This window comes from Globicephala melas, chromosome 19 (genome assembly GCF_963455315.2).
Source record: "Globicephala melas chromosome 19, mGloMel1.2, whole genome shotgun sequence".
NCBI classification, from domain to species: Eukaryota; Metazoa; Chordata; class Mammalia; order Artiodactyla; family Delphinidae; genus Globicephala; species Globicephala melas.
The window spans coordinates 6155871-6177195 of NC_083332.1; the positions used below are offsets into that span (position 1 = coordinate 6155871).

At 54.1% G+C, this 21325-nt stretch overlaps 1 protein-coding gene and 1 long non-coding RNA gene across 5 annotated transcripts; one reads left to right on the top strand and one right to left on the bottom strand.

Moving 5' to 3' along the window:
* Positions 1 to 213: 213 nt before the first annotated feature.
* On the bottom strand, positions 214 to 4797 carry ACP4 (acid phosphatase 4). The gene is made up of 11 exons (XM_030849991.2): positions 4696 to 4797; positions 4519 to 4623; positions 4359 to 4445; positions 3065 to 3211; positions 2662 to 2760; positions 2378 to 2473; positions 1560 to 1692; positions 1389 to 1471; positions 819 to 943; positions 406 to 584; positions 214 to 329 (listed from the first exon to the last, which is right to left on the bottom strand). The coding sequence occupies exons 1-11, from the start codon at positions 4795 to 4797 to the stop codon at positions 214 to 216; spliced, it is 1272 nt and encodes a 423-aa protein (XP_030705851.1).
* Positions 2650 to 21144, top strand: LOC115849021 (uncharacterized). 4 transcript variants are annotated; one of them, XR_009560078.1, is made up of 10 exons: positions 2650 to 2887; positions 3538 to 3775; positions 4991 to 5053; positions 6176 to 6227; positions 9481 to 9540; positions 9637 to 10184; positions 10697 to 10769; positions 18429 to 18525; positions 19142 to 19224; positions 19523 to 21144. It is a non-coding gene; the product is annotated as an uncharacterized lncRNA (long non-coding RNA). The 4 variants fall into 4 exon arrangements; XR_004037870.2 differs by lacking the exon at positions 3538 to 3775; XR_009560080.1 differs by lacking the exons at positions 6176 to 6227; positions 9481 to 9540.
* Positions 21145 to 21325: the final 181 nt, after the last annotated feature.

Here is a 21325-nt window from a genome sequence, read left to right on the forward strand (position 1 = left end):
CATATGTGTGAACAGACATCCACGTGTGTGCACGTGCGTTAACACACATGCACGCTTGAGCCCACACACACATAGGACAGCTTGTGACTTGGCCTGGGAGCCCTCCCTGTGTCCCCCGGCACGCACAGTAAGTCACAGAAGCCAGAGCAGCGGGTGAGCAGCTGTGTTGGGATCCAGTGTCAGCTGCGGGGGAAACGGTGCCGGTTCCGTGGCTCACACGGGGCGCCCCCAGGCCCGCAGACAGCCGGCTCTGCAGGGCAGCAGGCCCAGCCCCGTGCTGAGGGCTGCCAGCACAGCCACAGCACCAGCGAGCAGAGGCATCGCGGTGGCTGCGGGGAGAACGGGGGCGGGGGTGAGTCTCCAGACTGAGCCGCCCCCGCCCACCCCAGCACCGGGGGCCGTCACCTGCGGGGGCGGCGGGCTCGTAGAAGCCATGGCAGGGGACCCCGTGAGCCGGAGGCCGGGCGGGGGCCGTCAGCTGGCGGAAGCGGCCTAAGGGGCAGGCCGCCGGGCACCCGGGGAGGCTGAGGGTCAAGGGTAAGCCAGCAGAGTCGTTGCGGTAGAAGAGGGAGATGGTGACATTCCTGGAGGGAGAGAGGAGGTGGTGGTACCCAGGCCCCTCCCTGCCTTCCCTACTGCTGACCTGATATCTGGAGGAGAGCAGCTGGGTGGAGAACTGGGCTCCTGACTCCTTCCCGATTCCGTCCCCAGTAAATTCCCCTCGGAGCCTGTGCCTGGGCCATGCCCTCTACCTGGCACCGCATCGCTCCTCCTGAGAGTTCTGGCCTGCCCATTCCCGGGTACCACCCCCTCCTCACCCTGCGTCGTCATCCGGGTCCCCAAGGCGCCTCCGGAACTCAAAGCCGAGGCAGGCGGCATAAGGCGGTGTGTGCCCATCATAGAGGCCCAGGGCCGCCTGGAGAGCCAGGAGAGTGCTGTCGTGCTGCAGGCGGATCCAGGGCTGACTCGGGGCTCCTCCAGATGTCTCCTCTCTCCTGAGCTTGTGCATCCCTCTGCCTCCCAGATGTCCCTCAGACCCCTTAGAACCAGTCCCCCCAAACCTGCTCACCCTGGAGGCAGCCCCACCAGTTACAGGTGGTCACGTAATAAAGATTGGTTAACTAGACACGAAGTATGATGACAGCTCAGTTAAAAAGCCAGTCCTTGAAGAAAAACTGAATTCTTTCCCATAACACCATCACCTCCCTCCTTCCAGATTCCATGCCTCTAGTGATATGGTCCAAGAATGTGGTTTGGAGATAAGAGTTACTCAAGGCATCAGGCTGAGGTTCCATCCCTGTGCCCCTCCCATCCCTGTGCCCCTCCCATCCCTGTGCCCCTCCCATCCCTGTGCCCACGTGGCACTGCCTCCCTTCCCAAAGACTCACAGCCGAATACATGACCATCTTGAGGGGCAGCCCTAAGTGCTGCACCCGAGAGAAGTTGGCAAGGATGGCATCCAGCAGGATTCCTGACAGGGCGAGACAGAGTGCTAAGAACTTCCCAGAGGAAGGCGCCTCAGCCTCCCAGCCGCCCAGCCTCCCAGCTCCACACCTCACCCCCAGACAGCTGGGCCTTCTCTGCTGCCCCGGGTGGGCCCACGTGTGCCCCAATATCCAAAGCCGAGATCTGAGCTAGTGTCTGCAGGACATCCGGGGAGGCCCAGGATGGGAGGGGGAGACCGTGGGCTTGCTGGGGAGAGAGAGGGAGGGGACAAAGTGACCGCAACGTCCTTAGCTCTTCGTGCCCCCCTTAGGCCCTCCTGTGTTGCCCCCATCAGCTGCAATCCTCTCTCCCGACCCTCATGGGCTAGGTCTGGTGGGGTGGGCGATAGCGATTATTAATTAAGCATAGGAGTGACCATCATTCCAGAAGGCCTTCTCCAAAATCCTTGGGTCCAGAGCTGTTCTAGAATCAGACGTTTGGAATTTGAGAAAGGTACAGTGGTGAGGATACCTTACCTCATAACACATCCAGTGGGGTCTGGGGCAGCCCCCTTAGACATACATTCCCGTAAAGTGGGGTAAGAAAAGACTACCAGCGTCATGCAGCTTCAGGTCAGCTCCTGCCGCCGAAGCCGTAGTTACCGGCGCTTTTCCGCTTATGGAACTGGGGGATTGGAGTTGCAAGCACACAGATTGAAAGGCCTCGCTGTGTGCCAGGCGCTGTTCTAAGGCATCACGTGAATTAACCCGTTTTGATCTAAACAGCAACCCAGGGGGTGTTGATACGTGTGTCGCCATCCCCATTGTGTAGATGGGGAAACTGAGGCACTTAAGTGACTTGCCTGCGGGAACACAGGTAGTGAGCGGCAAAGCTGGGATTTGAACCCAGGTGCCATAAACGACTTGGCTGGGTGGGTGAGGCAGGGACCCACCTGGCAAATAAGAGTGTCCAGAACTTTCCACGCCCTGCGGAGCGGCTCCCCGACCAGCGACAGCCCCGTGAAGTTCTCCAGGTGAGTCAAGAAGTCCTGGATGCACCGGACTGGGCTGGGTGAGCCTGACAGACCTCCGAGCCCGGCGGGTCCCACGAGGTCCTGCCGGCCCCGCCCCGCTCCACTGGCCCCGCCCTGCATCGCAGGTCCCGCCCTATCCCGCCAGCCCCGCCCCGCCCCGCCGGCCCCGCCCCATCCTGCCCCACCACACAGGCCCTGCTCACCGTCCAACCCTCTAGGGCCGTCTGGTACTCGGCGGCCTCCGTGGCCTCCCTCAGCAGCTCCTGGTATCGGGGACAGCTTCGTGTAGGGAACCTCAGCAGCTGGAGAAAACGGAGGCTCAGCGGGGACAGCAGCGTGACTGGGGCCCGACTGCAGGCGGGGGGAGTCGGGCTGTGGGGCCCTGTCTCCGGTCCAGCGTCTCTCCCAGATCCGGCTGCACAGTGTCGGGTAGGCGGCTCACCCCATCAGGACAGCTCAGCCCCAGGGAAGGTCTGGGTGTTCTGGCTCCCGGGAACCACCCATCCAGGCCCCGAGCCTCCTCTCTCAGCTGCTGGCCCTCTCTGTCTCTGGGGCCCCTGTCTCCCTCCATCCCTCCCACCTCCAGGCCCTGTCCAGCCTCCTGACCTTGTCCTCAGTGACGGGCACCGTGTGCACAGGGATCGGCCTCCAGGTGGCCTCGGAGCGCCCTGGGGCGGCCTCAGGGAAAAGCCCCGCTAGGTTGGCCTGAGCGCTCTCCAGGGTCCGGTCAAAGTCTGTGCTGCGAATGTACACCTGGGTGCGGTGGGGAGAGGCCAGGCCAGGGTACCACGGTCAGGGTCAGAGGTCAGCTATAGCAGCAAACCAAAAGCTTCAGATTAAGTTCAGAGTCGAAGTTCAGGTGTTGGGGGTCAAAACTCAGGGCGGGTTCAGGGGCTGGCCTTCAATTTTGGAAGCTGGGATCAAGGGCCAGAGGTCAATGTCAGGAGCAGTTGGGTTGGGGGTCAGAAATTGGGTGGACATTGAGGATTAAGGGGGTCATTTGAGTCAATGAAAGTCAGAAAGGAATATCAGGGGCTTCCCTGGTGGCGCAGTGGTTAAGAATCCGCCTGCCAATGCAGGGGACACGGGTTCGAGCCCTGGTCCGGGAAGATCCCACATGCCGCGGAGCAACTAGCCCCGTGCGCCACAACTACTGAGCCTACAAGCCACAACTACTGAGCCTGCGAGGCACAACTACTGAAGTCCGCGCCTAGAGCCCGTGCTCCACAACAAGAGAAGCCACCGCAGTGAGAAGCCCGTGCTCGCCGCAACTAGAGAAAGCCCGTGCGCAGCAACAAAGACCCAACATAGCCAAAAGTAAATAAATAAATTTTTAAAAAGTAAAGGAATATAAGAATCGCTGGAGGCTGGAAGTTAGAAGTCAAGATGAGGAGGGCAGATTGGAGGTCATGGGGTCAGAGTTCAGTACATGTGTATCAGGGATCAGAGGTCAGGGGTCAGGAGGAATGATCCTAACTGGGGATCTGTCAGGAGACAGAGGAAGGTATAGGAAAGTCAGATTTGAGGAAGGGTAGAGGTCAAAGTTTGGAGTCAGAAGGGCAAGTAGAATCAATGAGGGTCAAAGACAGAATCAATCAAGTTTCGGAGTCAGAGGTCAGAGGGTCTGGTTGGAGTCAGGGGGAGTCAGAACACAGAGGTGGAGGACAGAAAATAAAGTCAGAGATGATGGAGGTCAGAGGTCAAGATGTGACTCAGGTTGAGATAGAGTCAGAGGTCAACTTGGTTTAGTCGATGGTTCAGGGGTCAGAGATCAGACATAAGGTGCAGGTCAGGTTGATGGGGGTCAAAGGCCAGAGGTGGAGGCCAAGGGAAACATTAGAGTCAGTGGAAGTCAGAGGTGGAAGGTCAGGAGGTAAGATGGAGGTCAGTAAGGCAGTACCTCCTCCCGCCGGTACTCGGGGCTCAGAAAATCCTCGTAGCGACTTCTCAGGAAGCGGCCCAGCTCCAGCTGCTGGCGGACCCCTTCCTGGGGACAGAGCAGGCTCAGCGGACCCCTCTCCACACTGCCCCACCCCTTGCTCCCATCCCCAGCTTCTCACCCCAGTCAGCTGGCCCAGGCCACGTGGCCACAGGGTAGATACAGCCTCCTTGTGCGGGTCAGTGGGATAGGAGGCCAGCGGGGCCCGGTCGCCATGGCGGAACACCTAGGGAGGGGACCAGGTCAGGGCTGGCCTGGGGGACATGAGGGGCCGGGCAGCGGGGGTGGGGCACCTCACCACAGCCACAAAGACCAGGGGTCCCTCTGTCAGGGCCTGGGGTAGCAGCAGCAGCAGCAGGAGAATTCCAGCAGTGTGGCCCCGAAACCCTGGCCCGGCCATTTCCACACAGCCAGACGCTGAGCTCAGCCCACTGTCTGTGCCGCAGCCCCACCTGCTCATTACCCCCGCCTCAGCAACGCCCCCCCGAAGAGCAGGTCCCAGCACGCCTCCCCGCAGAGCCCGATCCCCCAGGGCCTTTGTCAGCCTTGGATTCACCGTGGACTGACCCATTTAATCTTCACCACAACCCCAGGAAGTGTTGATCTGATTATCATCATCTCCACGGTGCAGACGGGGAAACCGAGGCACAGCAAGGGTAAGTAATCTGCCTGAGGGAACACAGCTAGTAAGTGACAAAGTTGGGATTTGAACCTAGGAGCCCTTAAAGTGGGCACAGATGGAGGGAGAACCCTGCCCCGCCCCACATTCTAGACTCTGCCCTCCCCTCCTTCCCCACTCCACCAGCCACGTCTGTTCTTTTTCTCACCCCTTAAATGTTGGGGCTCTTTGAGGCTCTCTTGGACTTCTTGGTGACTTCTTCCAGTGCCACCCACAGCTGGCCAAAGCCAGCATGGCCCAGAGGTTGAACACCCACACCCTGGAGTTTGGACAGGCTGGGTTCAAACCCCAGCTTTGCCATATATAAGCTGTGTGACTTTGGGCAAGTTACTGCATCTCTCTGTTTCCTCATTCATACAATGGGGACAAGCATAGTCTGTTCCTTGGAGAGTTGCTTTCAGGATTAATGAGTTCAAATATATTCAGCACTTAGAACAGCATTTCTCAGGGTAAGTACTAAATAGTGTTGTTTATGTACTGCTGCATAACAAATCACTCTAAAACTTAATGGGGGCTTCCCTGGTGGCGCAGTGGTTGAGAGTCCGCCTGCCGATGCAGGGGACATGGGTTCGTGTCCCGGTCTGGGAAGATCCCACATGCCGCGGAGCAGCTGGGCCCGTGAGCCATGGCCGCTGAGCCTGCGCGTCCGGAGCCTGTGCTCCGCAACGGGAGAGGCCACAACAGTGAGAGGCCCGCGTACCGCAAAAAAAAAAAAAAAAAAAAAAACTTAATGGGTTAGGACAGTAGCCATTTATTATCTGTCACCGCTTTTGTGGGCCAGGAATTTGGGAGTGGCTTAGCTGGGTGATTCTGGCTCAGGGTCTCTCATGAGATTGTAGTCAAATATCCACCAGGGCTGCAGTCACGTGAAAACTCGACTGGCACTGGAAGAGCCACTTCCAAGCTTACTGATGTGGCTGTTGGCAGGAGGCCTCAGCCCCCTCACCACACGGGCCTCCCATAGGGCTGCTTGAGCATCTTCACAGCATGGCCACCAGCTTCCCCCAGAGGGACTAACCCAAGGCATAGCAGTGTCTTTTATAGCCCAGCCTCAGAAGTCACCCTCTGCCATTTCCACCATATTCCACTATTTACACAGGTTGACCCTATTCCATGAGGGAGGAGACTACATGGGATATGAACTCCAGGAGGTGAGACTCACTGGGGGCTATGCTGGAGGCTGGCCCCATGGCAATGTTCTTTATTTTATTTTATTTTTGGCTGCGTGGCACGTGGGATCTTAGTTCCCTGACCAGGGATCAAACCCACACCCCCTGCATTAGAAGCATAGAGTCTTAACCACTGGACCGCCAAGGAAGTCCCCATGGTAATGTACTTTCAATAAAGATGTCTTGTCAGCCCACTTCCTGAGTCCCCCCCCCAATATTCATATGTTTTAACCCAAACCTCCAAGGTGATGGTATGAGGAGGTGGGGCCTTTGGGGTGATTAGGTCATGAGGGTGGAGCCCTCATGAATGGGATTAGTGCCCTTTTAAAAGAGACCCCAGAGAGCTCCCTGGTCTCTTCCACCACATGAGGACACATCAAGTAATTGGCCATCTATGAGCAAGAAAGCAGGCTCTTACCAGACACCAAATCTGCCAGCACCTTGATCTTGGACTTCCAGCCTCCAGAGCTGTGAGAAATATAGTTGTGTTATTTGTTAGCCACCCCGTCTATGGTATTCTATTATAGCAGCTCAAACAGACTAAGACAAGTCCCGTCTCAAGATCCTTAATGTAATCACCTCTGCAAAGTCCCTTAAGCCAGGTGAGGGAAATACTCACAGGTTTGGGGGGTTGGGGTGTGGCCAGTTTGGGTCTATTACTCAGCCCGCCACACACGTAAATACGGGGGTGGCCCACCCCACTCCTCTGATCCACTTTCCACCATTCTCTGTCCAGCTCTGTGCCCTTGAGGAAGCCTCTGTCTTCATCTCCATCCTGGCCCCTGTGCCCTCTGGATCCCCCTTGGGGTCAGCCAGGGAGGGGAGCAGGAACTCCTAGGATGAGAGGTACTGGCTGCAGTATAGCTTCCTTCGGGGAACCCCCTGTCCCTTGAGGTTCTGATGACATGGGTCTCACCCCTCGATGCCTAGAGGCGTGTATTGGTTTGCTAGAGCTGCTGTAACAAACTGGCTGGTTTAGACGTCAGAAATGTATCGTCTCCCAGTTCTGGAGGCCAGAAGTCCGAAATCAAGGTTCCAGCAGGGTCGGTCCCTTCTGAGAGCTGTGAAGAAGGATCTGCTCCCTGCGTCTCCCCAGCTTCCGGTGTCACTGACAATCCTTGGCTTTTAGAAGCATCACTTCAGACTCTCATCATGTGGCCTTTGTGTGTGTCTGTCTCTGGGTCTCTCCTCTTCTTATAAGGACACCAGTTATGACCTGATCTTGACTTGATTTACATCTGCAAAGACCCTATTTCCAAATGAAGTCACATTCACAGGTACCGGGGGTGAGGACTTGATCTTTGGTGGGACTCAATCCAGACCCAACTGGGTGGCAGCAGCTCCCCAAGTTTCCTAAGCCCAGTGCTGTGCTGTCCTGCCAACTCTGAACGTGGGCCCTGTATTAAACTCCTTCCAATTAAACCTTTTTGAGCTGCGCCTGCCGCTTTCTGCTGCAACACTGAGACAGCGCATCCTTCCAGATTTTTCAACACACACGTTCTTTTTTTTTTTCCTGCCGCACCACGTGGCACCTGGGATCTTAGTTCCTCAACGAGGGATCGAACCCATGCACCCTGCAGTGGAAGCGCAGACTCTTAACCACTGGACCGCCAGGGAAATCCCCACGTTTAAAAAATATACGTACTTTTTACCAAAATGAGATCATATCGCACATGCAATTTTGGAACAATCTCCTCCTTTCCATGTCAATAACACTTTCATCTCATCTAATATCCACTCTCCTTTCAGAGGTCCCCAATATCTCCCCCAATATCCTCTACAGCTGAGTTATCTAGACCAGAATCCAGTTCAGGATCACCCATCGAATCTGTTCTTATGTCTCTTATGGATTTGTTTAAATAGAGCAAGTCCATTTGCCTTGGTTTTTTGGGGACACGGACTTGGAGAGACCATGCCAGTTGCCCTGTTCAGTGTCTTGCCTTCTGGAGTTTTCTGGCTGGTGCCCTCAGGTATCATTTCACAGCTGATTCATGTCATTTCCAGCATTTATGTTGCATAAAGTCACCGGGAACGCGGGATTAGCAAATACTGAATCATTGCTTCTAGGGAAAATGTGTGTGTGTGTCACGTAGATTATAATCTTAAATCCAAAAAACTACTCATCGTGGTAGATCCTTTTTTTTTTTTTCTTTTTGTTTTTTACAAACTAGAAAATTTGCCTCAGGCCACCCCACTCACAGGTGCCAGAGCTGGGATCCAAACCCATCCGTCTGGCCCCAGAGCAGGAGCTCCTCCCCAGCACTGCCCCCTCCTGTCTCTGGCCTCTGGGCAGCTCTCTGTTTGAGCTGAAACAAGAGAGCAGAGGATTGTCCCCTTGATCAACAAAGGAACGTGCGTGTCCTCAGACTCAAACCTGTAGCCACTCGGGGCAGAGATGGAATCGCGGATAATGAGGGCTGACTGCACTGGTGTCCTCTGTCCTCTGTGTTTCTGGTGACCCCAAAGTTAGTTCTAAAGGCGTGATGGACCCAAAGAGATTTAGGTCTACAGACTCTCGGGAGGGCCGGCAGAGGGCCGCCAGAGGGCCATGGGAGTCCCGGGCACATCACTGTCCCCGTGGCCCAGAGATGGGAAGGCTGCTGCCTCTGCCACGAGTCCTACCATTATAACTGCTGCTTCCGCCCCCAAACTGGTGACCAGGCTCTGGGAGGCTCGGTCCTCCCCCTGCTGTGTCTCTAAATCTTGCAACTGACAGATACCATTGGAGGAAACTTTGCCTGGGCCACCTCATCTGCTCTCTGGCTTCCAGTCTCTTCCTGTTCCAAGATACTTCTTTTTTTTTTCTTCTTTTTTCATTTTGTTTTTTTTTTTCTCCAAGATACTTCTGGCGCCCAGGGTTGCAGGTCTGGACTCTCCCATCTCAGATGTCCCCCTTCCAAGTTCACATACTCCATGTGACATTCTGTACCCAAATGCCCCTCTCCCCCAAGCCTCTGCCACAAGGTCCCCTTACCCAGAATGCCCTTCTCTTGTCACCATGGCCACCATTCTGGTCTCCCAGATGACCCTCTGTCAGGCTCTGCTGGCCCACCTTCCCTCTCTGGCTTACAGGCCCGGGAAAGGGAGAGAGAGGCCAAGCAACCCTGCGGCTGAGACCTCTGGCCATGAATTTTCAGGAAGTGAGGAGGGGTCCGGCAGGGGGAGGGAGGCCCGGGGTAGTGGTGGGGAGAGGGAAGGGAAGGGATGGGTCCTGACCTCTGACCCCTCCACCCAGAATGCGACCCTGGCCATAGCCGTATTCACCATCCTCACCTCCATCTACTTCTTCAACAAGGTGAGCGGGAAGAGGGCGGGGGTCGCAGGCTAGATCTCGGGGCTCTCTTCCTGTCCCACGTTTCCGTGTATCTCTCTGTCTCTTTTCCTCTCTTAGGCTCAGCAATGAGAAGACACAGGACCCCTAATCCAAGAGCCCTGCCTCTGCCCTGACCGTGACTGTGGCCTCTGAGACCAAATAAATGTGACTGAATCAGCACACCCTGCTCTATCCCACCACCCCAGCAGGCACACAGCCTCGGGCCAACTCTGTCTGAGGGCCAGGCTTCTGGGTCAGAGACAGGAGGCCCGCACTCCTGGGTCTGGGGAAGGTGAAGACTAGGGGGATAGACTATCAGGTTTGAGGCTAGGTGCCCAGAGACTGAGCTGTGTTTTGAGGGGGGAGTAGTCTGTCAGGAGCGTTTAGAGAGGGGGAAGGACATTCCAACTTTGAGTGCAAAAACACAGATAGGAGAAGAAGCAGGGATGACTCACCACCTGGTACCAACACAAACTGCTGTGTACTTCAGATTTATTCCTTCTCTCTGAGTCTTGGTTTTCTTCTCAGTCAGACAAAGGTGAAAATCTTGGACCAGTGGGCCCCAGAAGGCCGTGGCAAGGACAGCCTGAGATCAAAGATGCGAATGGAATTTGCAAGTTGCAAAGGTCTGTAGTGATGTCTTCATTGCTATATTGTATCAACACATCTTTCTCTTTTCTTAGCAAACTCCTATTCAGCCTTCAATACCTACTGTAAATGCCCCTTACTTATAAAAGTGTCCAGACCTCCAGATATACAGTCAGTTACCAGCTCCCTCACTAGCCGCCTCCTTCCCACTCCCTGTCTCCATCCCCAGTAGGTGGAATGCCATGGGTGACACCCCAGCCTTTGGTCAAGTTTCATCCATTTTTCTCATCAGACAAACAATTTCATTTCACCTCAAGATCTGAAAAGGCAGCTTCTGAGTAGGGTGACTGAACATCCTGGGTTTCCTGGGAAAGGCCTAGAAAATTCCAATTAGAAACGAATTTATAGTTTCACTGTAATTTTAATTTGTAATAGTGTCCTCTTTAACTCTTCTAAGCGTCCTGATTTAGAAGACAGTCTTACTTATAGGAGACCTTGGTTACAATGCTAAGAATAACCACACAGGGGCGGTGTTGTACTATGTTCCCAGCCAGAAGTTGGTCAGCCCCGCTCTAGCAGGGAAGTCGATTTCCGCAAAACAAGAATTCCGAGACCTGAGCTGGGTAAGCGGTCCTTGAGGCTTAGTCCCCTCTCCCAGGGGCCTTCCTCTCTCCCTGGACCATAGCCGCGCCCCCTATCTCTCTCCTTCAGTCTTCACAGGGGTCATTCTACAAGCAGAGGTGACCTATCCTTCCCTTGGCTCCCCGGCACCCCTGGGACAAGAGTCCCAGCCCCTCAGCCTGGCATAGGAAGCTGTGTTGTGGGGTTTGTTTGTTTGTTTTTGGCTGCGATGTGTCTTCTTTGCTGCACGTGGGCTGTGGGCTTTCTCTAGTTGCTGGAAGCGGGGGGTTCCTCTTCATTGTGGTGCACGGGCTTCTTACTGCGGTGGCTTCTCTTGTTGCAGAGCACGGGCTCCAGGCGCGCGGGCTTCAGTAGTTGTGGCACGTGGGCTCAGTAGTTGTGGCTCCCGGGCTCTAGAGCGCAGGCTCAGTAATTGTGGCACACAGGCTTAGTTGCTCCGCAGCATGTGGGATCTTCCCGGACCGGGGCTCAAACCCATGTCCCCTGCACTGGCAGGCGGATTCTTAACAACTGTGCCACCAGAGAAGTCCTGGAAGCTGTGTTTGACCTGACGCCCTCCCGTCTTTTTCTTTTTTTAATTGCACCCACCTCTTACGCCCCCTCTGTAGTATATCTTAACGTATGTAACTCACAGATGGTTTAAAGAAAAAAAAGCCGCACCCCAGGGTCTTTGCACATGCTGTACTCCCTGCCCGGAGTGCCCTTTCCCTCCTCTATTGTGTGTCAGCTCCACCTGGAAGGCTTCCTAAAAACCTCTCCCAATCAGAGTCAGCCTCCCTGCCTCTCTTCGCCTCCCCGCCACTTCCTCCCCACCCTTCTTGGCTGTGACTGGGAGCCTAAGGCAGGGGGTGCACAGAATAAATCTGACTTCTGCTGGACCCCCAGCTTGGGTCTTGGCTATCAACGTTTGGAAAACAAACAAATATTGACAAAGAAATCGATCTTTGCGTCCCTCCTCCCCACTCCCACCTCCAGGGTTTTCAGCCCTTGAGTGCTGGGTTTCTCAACCCCCTGGGAGCTACCAAGGTTGCATTTGCACAGCCACAGGCACTTGGAGATGGGTGGGGCTCAGCCCGCTGCCCGTGGGACTTCCTGGCAAGCTTTGGAAACTCCCAGAACCCAGCTCTACCCTAGGCCACTTAAACCACAACACCTGGGGATGGGCCCTGGGCACTGATTTGGAGTTTAAAAGCTCCTCCGGAGATCCTGATGTGCAGACAGGGTCAAGAGGCATCTGCTATAATGCATTTTCCAAAGACCGAAGAGATAGATTTTCCCCCTTGGAGCTTAGTGCATGTCTGAGGTAGCGCCACGGATACATCAAACGACTCAGAACGTGGAGCAAAAATTAACCTTTAGTTGGGAAACATTTGGGAGTTTGAAAACCAAAGATGACCAACAACATCCTTTTCCAGGGGCGGGGGCATGGTTAGGAGGCACGTGCGTATTTCAAAAGGCAGCAAGACAAGACGAATGATAGCCAGTGTCCTGGAGACCCAGAACATCCGGTGGCCAAGTACTGTCCTGTGTTACTCGGTTCCACCTGCAGGGACCACGGCATCCCAGCGTGCATGAGACTTTCCTGGTTTTAGCTCCGAAAGCCCCATAGCCCAGATATTGTATTGCTAAGTCCTGGCATAACCAGGACGGTTGGCTGCAGGTTCCTAGCCCATGTCTATAGTCGTGTCTTTAGATCCAGGCCCATGTCTGTCTGTATGTCTGTCTGTCTCTCCCTGTCCATCTGTCTCTCTCCCCACTCATTCTCCTCTCCTTCAGTCAGAGTCTAGTTCCTTTCCACCTCCTCCTGGGTCTTTGTCTCTGTATCTTTTCCTGTCTTGTCTCCCACTTGGTCCCTCCCGGCAGCCTGACCTGTCTCTCGCGTCCCTTCCCTGCCTTGGCCTCCGTCTGCCACCGCGTCTGTGTGATGCTGTCACGTCTGCGTCGGTGCCCGTTTCTCCCTCTCTGCATCTCTTCCTTCACTTGGCCTGCTTTCTCTTTGCATCCTTTTTCCCCATTCTCTGGGCCCCTGCGCCCCACCCCGGGTCCCTGTCCCCGTCTCTAAATTTCAGTCTCTCTCAGCATCTCACATTCTCTGGAGTTTGATAAGGTGGGAGACCCCCCCCACACACTCTCCCTAAATGTCCCCAACCCCGCCCCCCAGGAATTTCCCTCCCGGTCCCCGCAGGACACCTGGGCCTCCCTCCCCAGTGCCAGACCCCACCCGTCCCCCCTCAGACTACCCCACTTGGCGGCACCAGAGGACCCGCCCAGCACAGGAGCTGCCTGAACGCCTGGTCCTCTCACATCCCCACCAGCATCAACAGAAGCAGCAGGGGGAAGGGAAACCAGCAGAGAAACAGCACGGCCCCCGTGGCTGTGGCACCCCCAGCAGCCGGGGCCGCCCTGTGAGCCTCGCCAGCTGCAGCCTGGCCTTCAGGAGGCTGTGGAAGGCACTCAGCACTGCCAGTGCACCCCAAAGCTGAACGCCCGCTGACTCAGTGCAGGGCTGGAGGATGAAGATGGCTGGGCAGGCTCCCCGACAGGCGTCTTTTAAAAGCGTCGGCCCGGTTCACCTGGCCCCTCAGGGTTCACAGGGCTGATGTGCCCAGGACCAGAAGAAGGAGCCCAAAACCCCCGGCCCAGAAAACTGCCCTCCAGGCTGTGCGATGGTTCTGTGCCCAGGTGGGCTGGAGCGCAGAGGTGCAGCGGTCGGCGGCCGCACGGGTCAGCGGGCCGCCACTGGCGTAGAATGTCAGGAAGACGAGGCCGGGGTCCAGGTGGTAGAAGATGCCACCCAGGGGCCAGCCGGGGAGCGTCCAGGTGAGGGGCAGGGGCAGGAGAACAGTGAAGGCGGCATCGGCCATGGCCTGGTGGCCAAACCAGTCTGCGGACAAAGGGGGAGGCAGGGGGGCCCTGCCCCTTGGATCACCAGGAGGTAGGAGATGAGGGCGGCCAGGGAGTAGAGGAGGAAGAGGGTCGTCCCCGGTGGGCACAGGGCTCCAGCGGGTGACGGCTGCCAAGTCTCCAGAGGGTCCTCCAAGGGCTTGATGATGCTTTTGGGAACCACAGGCCTCCACGTTAGCAAGTCCCACACCCCGCCCCCCACCAACTTCCCCGTGTCCTCCATCTCAGGGACGGCCCCCCCGTCCACCCAGACCCAGGGCGCTGTCCTCTCTCCCTTGCTTCCCCTCACCTCTCACAGTCTCGCTCTGATCCTCTCTGCCCCGTCCCCGTCGCCCTAGCCCCGTGCAGGCCTTCACCTCACCTGGCTGGACCCTCAGCCCAGCCTCCTCCCAGCCCTCCCTGCCTCCAGTTATCCCATCCAGTGCAGAGCAGACCTACCCCTCCCCTGCTCACAGGCCTCCCATGGCTCCCCAGTACCCCTGGCCAAAGTCCCGGCCCCTCAGCCTAGAGTGGAGACCCTGGGAGGTCTGAGCCTCCCTCCTCTGCACCCCTTTTCCTGTCCTTAATGCATCATCGCATCAAACCACTCCCAGAACTAGAGGCTTGCTCCAGCCTTGTGCACTTCACCCCTGGTATTCTCCAACCTCTCAGGAAGCCCGTATCTTTCAAGGACTGCAGGATCCTGGCTGTGCCAAGCCCCACGAAGTGACTACTCTTATTTTTTTTAATTATTATTATTATTTATCATTATTATTTTTTGGCCGTGCTTTGCGGCATGCAGGATCTTAGTTCCCTGACCAGGGATCGAACCCATGCCCCCTGCATCGGGAGCGTGGAGTCTTAACCACTGGACCGCCAGGGAAGTCCCGAGGTGGCTACTCTCACAGCTCCACTTTTCAGATGGGGAAACTGAGGCTCAGAGGAGGAGACTCACTTGCTCAAAATCAAAGCAGACAAAAGAGAGACCAAGCCTGGATTTGCACCTGTATCTGTGACCTCAGAGGCCGGGATGTTAACTCGGGGGTCCTGATCTGTTTGCGGGCCTCAGTTTCCCCACTCTGTTTCCTTGTTATCCTGAGCCCACCAGCAGGTGGGAGGCAGGCGTCTTCCAGGGCGTCTGAGCAGGAGCGGGAGGCCTGGTCTCCCCTGGAGGACCCAGGATGGGGAGGCTCACAAGTGGCTAGAAATCAGAGAGCTGGAAATCAGAGGGGCCACCACACAGGGTCTGAGCATGGGCCTCAGTTTCCCCATCTGTGAACCGAAGGATCAGCTTGTTTGCTTGGGCGCTGTCTTCCCATCGCCCCCAGGATGAGGTCTGAGCTCCTCAGCCTGGCATTTGCAGTCCTAGCTTTTGGGGCTCCACCCACATCACCAGTTGCCTAGCTCACCACTTCCCTTCCTTCTGCTCTGGAGTTCCTAGAACAAGCCACATGGTTTCATGCACACATGCACACACCCAGCCTTTGTCCTTGCCATTTCCTCTTTCTGGACTTGACCCTATTGTTCCAGCCAACAAACTCCTACTCAAGCTTCAGAACCCGACTGAGTGCCACCCTCCCCAGAAACCCTTCTCTGACTATGACACACCCCACCAGACTAAATCAGGTATCACCTTCATTGCATGTAGGGTCTCTGAGAGGTTCATGCTAAGCTAAGGGCAGGAATGAAATGTCAACTATGTATGGGACAACGTGCTATGACCTTCACATGCATCATTTTAATTTATTCTTCCAAGAACCCTGTGAGGACAATACTATTGCTGTCCTCATTTTATCAAGGGGGAAAGCTGAGGCAAACTTAAATAAATGAGCCATTCAGTAAATGAAACAACTCAGAAAAGAATCCAGGTTGACCGACTCCAGAATCTGAAGTCTTAACCATTGTATTATTTTGCCTAAACAAAATTTTTTTTTTTGATGTGGACCATTTTTATTGAATTTGTTACAATATTGCTTCTGCTTTATGTTTTGGTTTTTTGGCCCTGAGGCATGTGGGATCTTAGCTCCCCGACCAGGGATTGAACCTGTACCCCCTGCATTGGAAGGTGAAATCTTAACCACTGGACTGCCAAGGAAGTCCCAACAAAGACGTATTGAATGAATAAATGCATGAATCATCCTTGAACAACCAACCCACACAATGCCTCAGGACATGTTTGTAAAGTGAATGAATGTATTCCCATCTTTACCTGGCAAACTTTACTCATACATTAATTCCCAATGCAAATGCCCCCTCCTCCAGGAAGCCCTCCCTGACTTTTCCAGGCCTAGTCCTTCTACAGTCCCTCTTCCTCCCTCGGATCCCCTCCAGACTGGAACTGTCTGTGCCCTATTTATCTCCTATACCAGCCTGGGAGCCCCTGGAGGGCTGATTCATATCTGTGTCCCCAACATCTCCCAGCTCAGGACCAGGTCACATGAGACCTCAGGACGTATTTGCATGCACAGCTCATGGTCTGGTGACAGATCAGGAGGAAGAAGAGACTAAAACCCAATGATGAGGAAGACATGCAAAACCTCAGGGTGGTCCTCCAGAAAAGACATGGCTGGAGCTTCAGGACCTAGAGCAGACTGAGTGAGCACTATACCAGGAGTCCAGAGACAACCCACCTCCTCGTATGACCAGATCCCTCATGTCTGAGCTCCAGTTTTCTCAGCCGGAGAACAAGGGTCCATGGACAAATTGGGTAGTGAATAATGAGCACATCGCAGACTGCCATATTGGATCCTCCCAAGGGCTCCCCATCACCCTCCGCACCCCCCATTCCTCCCACCTCTAGGCCTTTGCACCCGCTGTGCCCCCTGCCTGGAGCGCCCTTCCCCACACCTCTTCCTCACATCACTCAGGTCTCTGCTAACGGTTGCCTCTTTCAAGCGTCTAAACCCCTCAACACTCCTCTCCCCTTAATCCTCCTGCTTTCCTCTCCATAGCACTGATGATCATGCATTGGTTTTTAAAATTGTAATTGTTTAATTGTCTGTCTGCACCCCTCCCCGCACCCCACCCCAATGCTGTAACAAAGGAATTCCATAAGAGTAGGGATTTTCATCCTAAAACAGTGCCTGGCACATCGTAGGTGCTCAATAAATATTGTTGAATAAATGAATGAATAAATGTGAGTAGGGAACCCCACGCCCACTGTAGTAGGCAGATGAATGGCCCCAAAGATGTCCACGTCCTCATTCCGGAACCCGTGGGTATGTTACCTTACATGGCAAAGGGGAATGAATGTCTCAGATGGAGTTAAGGCTTCTAGTCAGATGACTCTAAAATAGGGAGAGAAGCCTGGATTCTCCAGGTGGGCCCAATATAGTCACAATATAGGGATTCTGATATGTGGAAAAGGGAGGCAGAGAGAGATTTGAAGATGCTACCTGCAGGGCAATTCCCTGGCAGTCCAGTGGTTAGGACTCCTTGCTTTCACTGCCATGGCCTGGGTTCAATCTCTGGTCAGGGAATTAAGATCCCGCAAGCCGCGTGGTGTGGCCAGAACATAATAATAAATATATAAATGAAGATGCTACCTTTGGGATTTGAAGATGGAGGCAAAAGCCATGAGCTGTGAAGCGGGGACAGCCTCTAGGAGCTGGGAAAGGAAAGGAAAAGGATTCTCCTCTAGAGCCTGGTGACACCCATCTAGGACCTCTGACCTCCAGAATCATGAGATAGATGTGTGTTGTTTGAAGACACTAAGTTTGTGGGAATTTGTTACGCCAACCATAGGAAAATAATACACCCATTTTATAGACCAGCCATTTGGAGGCTCTCTGAGGGCCAGGCACCCAATTGCTGAGTTTGCCCCCTCAGTAAGAGGTGGTAGGAAGTTGGGGACAGGCCTCAGAGAGAGGAGCATCTGGACCCAGAATGGCCAAAGGAGAGGCATGGAGGGAGGGGTCAGGCTGTGGTGGGAGGGATGGGGCTGGCTGTGGGGAAAGAGGGGATGCGAGTGCTCCGCTCTGCCAGGCTTATCTTGTGGCTCCTGTGGGCTTCAAAGTACCCACAACCGGGAGGCGGAAGGAGTAGCAGGGGATCCCACATTAGAGCCCATTACCAGCCTCTCCCTCCCTCCACTCCCTCCAGCCCTGTCTGTCCCTCTCTCTCTTCTCCATACCCACCGCCTGGTCCCTACTCAGGCCTCCTCCTCTTTCCCTGGACCCCTCCCCCCTCCCAGCCGCCTTCTGGTCTCTGTCCACCCCCACGGGGGCCCCAGAGGATTCTTTCTACACCCAGGGTTAACCCTATCCCTCCCCTGCTCACACACCTCCCATGGCTCCCCAGTGCCCCCGGACTAAGACCTAGCCCCTCAGCCTGGCGTTCCACTGTCACCCATCAGAGCCCTCTATCTCACCTCCCACGGCTTCACCCTAAAGCTCTGGGTGCCACACACCTGGTACCTGCTCTGTCGCAGCCATGACCACCTTGGTTCTCACTGTCTGTGTCCGTCTCTGCCACCAGTCTGCAGCGTCTTTGAGATCAGGGTTCTGGTCTTACTCCTCCGGGGTCCCCGGCATCACCCACCACAGGGGAGGCACGTGGTGGGAGGGTCCCCACTTTCGAGTGAATCATTTAACACTCTAGAAACCCAGGTCTTGGTCAGCGTGAGTCTGAGGGGTGTAGGGCAGCACATCATTCATTACAGTCCATGTCCCAGGCATGGAGGACCCAGAAACAATGATACAGGCAAGGGTGTAAGGCTGTCACGTTGCCTTCCCTTCATTTTATTCCACACAAACAAGGATGGGGACCGGGAGATCCAAGCACAGCTCACCGTGACATCCAAGGTGCTGAGTTTGAATCCGGATCCTGACACCTTGACCCCGGCTGGGACTCCGGGTAAGTCTCTACCCCAGTAAGGCTGCGTGAGAATTTGAAAGCGTGCGGGTGCTCAGTCAACAGGAGTAGAACCTATGACTTTGCAGTCGCAGGGGGAGGGTTTCAGGTGTCAGGGGGTGAGGCGTCTCATGACAGCTATTTTCCGACATTTGATGACAGTCTGTCTGTCCCCCGCGGCTGGGAGCATCTCAAACCAGGCCAGGTTCGGGGCGCCGCCTTTCCTCTCTCCTTGCTGAGACAAACAGAGGTAGTGATTAAGAGCGCGTAATTGCCTCCCTCCTGCCTGGGAGGTAAATACCTTTCTGTAGGATCCTACCGTTCAGGACTGTCTTTCCTAGGCTGTGAGCTGCGTGAGGGCAGAGGCTGTGTTCTTGTCAGGAACGCTTGAATCCCTACTTTGTGCTCGGTCAGTACTATGTAGGGACAGAGTACGACGTGGAGGTGGAGGCTGTGGACCCTGAAGGCTAGAGGACGTCAGCCCCTCCCCCCGTAATATTGGTCCCGTCCTCTCGAATGTCGGCCCCGCCCAAGGAATTTCTGTGCCTCCAAGGTGGGGGGTCTTTGTCTCCTTCACCTTTTATCTTTAGTGACTAGAACCACGCCCTTCACCTGACAGGCACTCAATAAACGTAATTGGATGGATTAGCGCAGTCAGACCGCTCAAGTCTTGACTACCACTCACTCGCTGTGTGACCTTTGGTAAGTGACTTTACCTCTCTGAGCTTCAAGTTTCCTCATCAGTGGGCATAATCGTACTACCGCCCTCATAGGGTGGAGATGTGGAGTTCACACGTTTATAAAGCTCTGGACAGGACCTGGTGCCCAGGACACGATCAATACTTGTGGGCTGTCCTTATGGGATGAATGAAGGGGTGAATCGCCTTCTTAGATTCTCATAGAAGTCTTATTAGAGAAGGATTTTCAGTCCCTAGTTGCTAGAGTAAGAATTCGAGGTTTAGGGCATCGTCCACCTCCCCCCCCCCCACCCCCTTCACAGAGGCTGATCAAGGAAATGCTGATTCCCGCGCTGGGCCACGCGGAGAGGCTGCTGTCTCTCTGGGTCTCAAAACCCACCTCACCAACCATGCGAGGCTCTCCCCAATCAAAGACTACGATCTCCCCAGGAGAATCCTGAAGCGGCTGTGAAAACCACAGAGTCTCCTTGAAAGACTGCTTAACCAAATTCATTAGAAAATCAATGCAAATTAAAAACCTCACCGGGATCCCACTAGTCACCTCTGAGAAGGCGGAGATCAAAGAGTCTGACATCGCGGTTGCGTTGCGTTGGCGAAGCTCTGGGAAACCGCCTTTCGGAGCTCCCTGTGGAGGAGTCTAGCAACATCTAACACGCCCTCTGACCCTGCCAGTCCCCGAGGAAAGATCTATTCTAACTGATGACAAGACTGATAATAGCAAATACGTCACACCTCCGAGGTGCCAGGTACGAACTAAACGCTTTATCCACATGAATACACGTAATCATCCCAGTGACTCTTTGAGGGAGGTGCTGTTATATCTCATTTCACTTAGGTGGAAACTGAGGCATAGAGAGTGAAAGCAACTTGACAGGTGTCACCCAGCTATAAGCAGCTGTCATGCCATTCTGCCTTCTTGGAGTGTTCACCAAAGTACACAGGTACAAATGTAAAAGGATACTATTGTTGGAGAGGCAGAGAGAACAGCTTCTTTATACTATCCACTTTTTGTTGTTTTTATTAAATTCCTCATTAAAATCTGTCCATGAGGACTTCCCTGGTGGTGCAGTGGTTTAGAATCTGCCTGCCAATGCAGGAGACAGGGGTTTGATCCCTGGTCCGGGAAGATCCCACATGCCGTGGAGTAACTAAGCCTGTGCGCCACAACTACTGAGCCTGCATGCCACAACTATGGAAGCCCATGTGCCTAGAGCCTGTGCTCCACAACAAGAGAAGCCATTGCATGAGAAGCCCGTGCATCGCAAGGCAAAGAGTACCTCCCGCTCGCCGCAGCTAAAGAAAATCTATGCACAGCAACGAATACCCAATGCAGCCAAAAATAAATAAATTTTTAAAAAGTAAAAGTACTTTCCTTTAAAAAAAATCTATCCATGCTTTCTTTCAAATTTTAGTGCGCTTACATTATTGTTCTTTTTCTAGCCTCTTGAATTGTTTTGCTCATCTCCTTTCATGTGAGCATTTTTCCGAATTAGCATCTGAAGCTACAGCTCTTCCTCAGAGTATAGCTTTGGCCCCACCTCACAAGTTTTGTTGTGTAGTGTGCTCATTTCTAAATGAATGGCACTCCAGTTTTATTCTTCCATTTAACCCAAGAGTTACTTAGAGAATGTTTTGAAATGTGCAAAACAAGCTGAGTGTCTGTGGTTATTCTTCATTATTAATTTCTAATTTTGAATGTGGCCTGTATTATTTCTGCTTTTGGCAATCAACTTGTGCTGTGTTTCTGACCCATAGTCTATTCTTGGGAAGGGGGGAGAATATCATTGCAGGACTCTGATTTTTTTTTAATGCTATAAAGTTCATTATTGGCACAACTAGGAAATTTTGAATTTGGATTGTTTATTAGATAATATCAATGTTAAAGTTCTTGAGGGTGGTAATGATATTATGGTTGTGGCACAGAAATGGCCTTGTTCTCAGGAGACACAGATTAAAGAATTTACAGATGAAGTAGTATGAGGTCTGTACCTATTTTCAAAAGGTTCAAAAATTTCTAGAGGTGCTTCTGACCACTGGGTCCATCAAGGGACAGGCGACTGTGCTGAGGGCTCCTTCCTTCAGCCTCCCAGAACTCACATCTCCCT

Coding starts and splice junctions, on each gene's coding strand:
- ACP4 (XM_030849991.2), bottom strand. CDS start 4,797: ATGGCCGGGCCAGGGTTTCGGGGCCACACTGCTGGAATTCTCCTGCTG. Junction 2,761..3,064: donor TGCCCGTCACTGAGGACAAG/GTCAGGAGGCTG, acceptor CGTTTTCTCCAG/CTGCTGAGGTTCCCTACACG. Junction 2,474..2,661: donor CGGCCCTAGAGGGTTGGACG/GTGAGCAGGGCC, acceptor CGGTGCATCCAG/GACTTCTTGACTCACCTGGA.